The sequence below is a fragment of the Octopus bimaculoides genome, chromosome 20, assembly GCF_001194135.2.
Source record: "Octopus bimaculoides isolate UCB-OBI-ISO-001 chromosome 20, ASM119413v2, whole genome shotgun sequence".
Lineage (NCBI taxonomy): Eukaryota > Metazoa > Mollusca > Cephalopoda > Octopoda > Octopodidae > Octopus > Octopus bimaculoides.
In genome coordinates, this window is record NC_069000.1 from 40,767,164 (window position 1) to 40,773,163 (window position 6,000).

A 6,000-nucleotide genomic window follows, 5' to 3' on the forward strand; every position below is an offset into this window, starting at 1 on the left:
AAGGTACAAGGAATGAGTTAACCACATTCTTAACCACAACATCTCAACCAAAATAATGAAACAGCTTTGCAAATACAATTTTGAAAGAGACCATTACCCCATTATAACATCATAGCTCATACTGACTCTTGCTCTCACACAAAAATGAATAAATGGATGAACATGAAAATTAAAGACTCATCATCATTATCTTTTTTTTTTTAATTTTACAGTCACTTTTTCCCATGTGGCATGGGTTAAATGAGAGTTCTTGAAGCTGTATTCTAAGGCTAGTTACCCCTCCCTGATGCCAAATCTTACTCATTGAAAAATTGAGGTGCTAGACTTTTGTTTTTGTGAGTCAGAAACCACATCACTTTAACTAAAGCTATGTAATTGCATAGAAGCACTTGTGTGATGCCATGTAAAGGCATCCAGCACATTCTGCAAAGTGGTTGGTGTTAGGAAGGGCATCCAGCACATTCTGCAAAGTGGTTGGTGTTAGGAAGGGCATCCAGCCATAGAAACTATGCAAAATCAAACTGGAGCAGCTCTCCAGCTTACCAGCTCTAGTTAAACAGTCCAACCCATGCCAGCATGAACAACGGATGCTAAATGATGATGATGATGATGATGATGATGATGATGATGATGATATGCATGTGTGTCTGTGTTTGTGCTTCCTTGTCTTGACATTGCATGACAGTTGTAAATAAGCTTCTGTGAAAACATGTCAGGTAATAAAGAAATATTCGTTTCTACTCTAGGCACAAGGCCCGAAATTTTGGGGGAGAGGGCCAGTCGATTAGATAGACCCCAGTATGCAACTGGTACTTAATTTATCGACCCCGAAAAGATGAAAGGCAAAAAGCGACCTCGGTGGAATTTGAACTCAGAACGTAAAGACAGATGAAGTACCGCTAAGCATTTCACCCGACGTGCTAACGTTTCTGCCAGCTCACCACCTTAGGCAATAAAGAAATTACTAAGAAATTACTAAGAAAACAGATAAAGGTTAGTGATAGGAAGGGCACCCAGTCATGGAAATTTGCTTCAATAAATTCTATTTGACCTATGCAAGCATGAAAAATGACAATGATGACAGGCTTTCATGTCTCCCAAATTAAAATCACAAACCATTGGTCAACCTGATGCTATAGCAGAAGATATTTTTCAAAGGTGCCCCATAGTGGTAATGAATCTAATGTGGTTATGATGAAAACTTCTTAACTACACAGCTATGCCTGTACCTATAAAATTAAAACTAATCTATAACAATATTACAAAGAGAGTTATGTTGTTAGAGTCAATAGCAAACAACCTGGTTTACATGGAAGTTGAGTGATAAATGATGATGATTTTGATGATGATAATGATATCATCAGTATTGTACTGAGTCCATAGCCAAGACACTTGACTTTCAAGTGACCCAGCCAATCTAGCCAACAATAGATCACAAAAATTAGAGACACCGTGCTGCTGTAGATAGCTTCATCCCAAGTGGTTGCTTCACTTGTAATGCTGAGTTCAACTCTATTATGGGTGCAGCAAGAAGAGAATCTAAACTCCACATGGAAATTAAATGAATATTAATTTCAAATTTTGGCACAGGACCAGCAAATTCGGGGGTTGGGGACAAGTTTATAACATCGACCCCAAAAGGATGAAAAGCAAAGTTGACCTCAGTAGAATTTGAACTCAGAACATAAAGGCGGACGAAATGCCACTAAGCACTTTGCCTGGCATGCTAACATTTCTGCCAGTGCACCGCCTTTAAAAATAATAATATTGACTTGGTTTCTTAATATCTGACAGCTTAATGATAGAAGAAACGATTACTTAACACTTACTTGATTGACTTGGTAATAAAATCATCAGCAACACTGAAGATAGCACAATTTGTGAAAGTTAGTTCACTCCCCGGGCACTTGTCAATAATATATGGCTGTAATAAACAAAAAAAAAAAAAAAAAAAAGATAAGTTTTTTTTAAATGAATTTTAAAGGAAAATAGTTTATCAGGAAAATAAAATTAATATTGCGGAGATGTATTTGCATAGCAAGTGACCTGATCTGAGATTGTGTGCTGGAACGAAAACAATTGCAGCGTGGAAGGTGTTTATAAGCCATTTAAAATAACACACAAAAACCATTAGATTCACTTCAACATTTAAATTTAATTTGTCAAAATATTTTCGTCGTTTTGAGACCGCGAATCAGGCAGGAAAATTGAGAAGACTGTTATCGAAACTAGCCAAGATCAACATAGATACAAGACCCCAAAATCAACATAAAGGCAATACCACCATCAAACCAATATCAGTAGTGAAGCATAACACAGATTCAAGATTAACACAAACATCTGAGGTTAATAAAACAAGTACCAGTAATGATACTGGAAGTAGTTAAGCAAATTCAAATTTAAAAGCCCCAGGGTATGAAATTTGGGACTAAAAGACGTCTCATATGATACGAGAATAAAAGCCAGCTGTTAAATTTGGCTTTCCAAGAACATGGCCCTCACACAAAAAGTAGCAGTAACAACAGCAGCAATGGTAGTGGTGGCAGTGCTAGTAGTAGTAGTAGTAGTAGTAGTAGTAGTAGTAGTAGTAACAATAGCAGCAGCAGCAGCAGCAAAAGTAACATTATTGGTGGTGGTGGTGGAAGTATTAATAATAGTTAAATAATTAAAGAGATATAAGGCTTCAAATATCCTCTTATCCCCATCAAATCCTGTAGCTAAAAGTGTTAACTAAGCTGAAACTAGTGATAAAAGATTATATCTCACATTTATATATGCTTCTCAAAAAAACATTAAGCTCTTGCTTAATTGCGTGATGATCAGGAACTTAACTTTTAATACTTTAATTATTTATTTTTTCAAACTACAAGGATCTATGAAGCAAAAGGAGAACTCTGGCTTTTTGTAGTGTTAAGTATGGCTGTGTGGTTTAGAAGTTTTTACAGCAATTTGAGCAATTATTTTCCTTCTAGCACAGTCTTTATTAGACTAATATCTTGTGAGTGGAATTTTGGTAGATGGAAGCCATGCAGAAGCCTTACTATTTACCATTTACAATGTGAATTAAATTCAGCAGATAAGAGACACACCTCTCCCAAAATAGGAAATTGGGCTGTGGCTGATAGCTTCTCATGTAAGGAATATTGAACTCAGCTCAACAAGTCAACAGCCTACCGGGCTGTCATTGCTTCTGCTTACAACGGTGAATTATCAGGTCATCCTATAAGTTCTGTCCGAATTTTGAATAAAGAAAACAAGTGATCAAATGTTATAGTTAATTGAAATTTTATCATCAATGTACTTTCCCTGATTATCTATGATTTCCTTCCATCTATTTACAAGCTTTTTAATCCCATCAATGTAAAACTTTTTTGGTTTCAAAGCGAAGAACTCTGAAATACCATAGATGGTAGTGTGGAAAGAATGGTTGGTGTGTCAGTGAGAGAGAAGCATAGACATAGCCTTGCACATACAAGAATATCTGAGCGGTATAAGGATATTTTTGAGGTAATGAGTGAGTCTTCTTGAGTACAGCAAGATACCAGTCTTCTCAGTCCTCTGTAAGGTGCAACATCCTGAGATCAACCATCAATACTTCATCCCATGCCTCTCTCTCTCTCTCTCTCTTTATCATCATCACCATCATCATTTAGCATCTGCTTTCTATGCTGGCATGGGTTAGATGGTTTGACTGGAACTGGTAAGCCAGAGAGCTATACCTGGTTTCAGCCTGATCTGGCATGGTTTCTATGGTTGGGTGCCCTTCCTAATGCCAACCACTCCAAGAGTGTAATGGGTGCATTTTACATGCCACTGGCATGGGTGCTTTTTCATGTCACCAGCATCAGCCATGACTACAATTTCACATAGCTTGATGAGCCTTCTCAAGCACAGCATATTGCCAAAGGTTGCTATCACTTGTCATCACCTCCATGACATGATTGTGCAATCATTTCCAACAGACATCAATTGAAGATACATTTCATCTGACTATCAACTACATCAGTCTCACATATGTGATCAAGTTTGCGAAAGTCATGTGCTGCACTTCATATTAAACAATATGATATTTAGATCTTATAAGCATTAATCTGAGACAAGCACACAAGCAGACCTGAACTCTATATCTACTACTTATAAGGTTCTGTTTTACTGATTATAATATAAAGAACTGGTCATTTCATTTCTCTTAGATTAGGTGCTTAAATATATTTTGCTAATTATTTTAAAAGTGCAAGCATCATTCTAAAGTAAAGCATCTTAATTTTGTGTGTGTGTGTGTGTGTGTGTGTGTGTGTGTGCGTGCGTGCGTGTGTAAAATAGTTACAAGCCTTCCCCTGCTATGCTAAGAAACTGATCAATTATCTTTTAGAGATAAAGATAGCACAGTTAAAAATTTAGGCTGCATAATGGATGTGTCTTATATGAGGAAAGAAATGGCTGGTGTTCTGTAGTTCATTGAGTACTATTGCTACCCGACAAGTGATATGTTGTCGAAGTGCAATCTGAAGATTGTTGCTCATGCTGAGTATATAATTTTACATTGGTAATCTTCATAAAAGTAATAAAAGTTTCTAAAATAGGCAAAGGTATTTGGGGGTGTGAAGGTGTAGACTGATTAAACCAGCCCCAGTACTTTATTTAATCATCTCAGAAAAGCCAAAAATCAAAACTGTCCTTGGTTGGATTTGAAAAAAAGAACTTAAAGAGGCAGAACAAATATCTGAAGGCATTTTGTTTGAAGCTCTAATAACAATAATAAAAGGAACCATTTAACTTAAAAACCAGTTCTTTTGGCATATCAAAAACATTAGTTTATAGAATGTTCCTTTTGCTTCCTGTCATATTGTATGTTTAAAAGATACATATATATTTACATTAACCTTTCTTTTATTATCCTATAATAGATTATACTATTATGCATCAGAATTTTGCATTTCACATATTTACAGCAAATTCACTAATGCTCTGCCGTATCTGTTAGAAGTCTACTGCACTTCACTGTATCCTTTATAAGTCTACTACATTCCAATGCATCTGTTTGACATATCTACTCAAATATACCTGTCAAAAGTTAGATGCTGACCAATTTTCATAGGCTGGACGTATTACACTTTTAGAAGTTTAATGTTTTGAATATTGGTTTTGTTGTATGTTTAATGATTCCACTGAAGATCTATAGATATCAAACACATGAGAAACAACATGACTGATAAGTATAAAGACAGTTGAAATAAAGAGTGAAAGACAATGAGATCAGGTTTGTAGTTGTGTAAGATCACTGGGAAAGAATAATAGTTATCAAAATTCAGGAGTGGAATTGTGTGTCCCAGAGGAAAATGTAACAAGGATCACCAAAACATGGAGTGTTGAGTAGGAGAGATGGTGAGGAAAAGTGGAGGGAGAGGTAACTGTTAGAAGTAATCATGGCGTTGAAGTTAACAACGATCATGTGTATAAGTAGGAGGGAGGGATTTAGCTTAGCAACATGTGTATGTTTGAGCAGGCTACCAAGAAAACTGTGTTGATACAAGTGGGAATTAGCAATAGATGTGAAACAAAGTGGTAGTAATAGTGGAAGATATTGACAAAAAAAAAAAAAAGGAACAACTAATGCTTTAACTACAACAGCTTTTATAATGAAATCTTTTAAATAAAAGAGATAAAATAAAGGTTATAGCAGTTGTGGTTGCTTTAGTCCTGATTTCATGTTTAAGAAGAAAGAGGTTTATTTTGAGAAGCAAATCAATACATACCAATATATCAATAATTCTACACACGCCCACACATACACAAGCAGAGTTGGTAGACATTAACACACAGACAAAAATATAACTACACATACAAGGGAAGAAACAGGTGTACACAAGAAACAAATGCAATGTAAGGTGCCAAAATTGAATGAAACCAGAAGTTGGTGAGAACATTTTTGAAATTACAAGACCTACTATGTATACACACACACACACACAAACATATATATATATATATATATATATA

The 6,000-nt window shown here is 35.7% G+C and overlaps 1 protein-coding gene across 2 annotated transcripts in view; it reads right to left on the reverse strand.

The window, feature by feature from the left end:
- The window catches only part of LOC106877959 (vesicle-fusing ATPase), a 62,843-nt gene that overhangs the window by 39,647 nt on the left and 17,196 nt on the right, over positions 1 to 6,000 (reverse strand). For both annotated transcript variants that reach the window (XM_052975029.1, XM_052975028.1), the window contains exon 2: positions 1,830 to 1,924. In XM_052975029.1, coding sequence (XP_052830989.1) covers positions 1,830 to 1,924 — 95 coding nt within the window. The remainder of the gene's footprint in view (positions 1 to 1,829; positions 1,925 to 6,000) is intronic.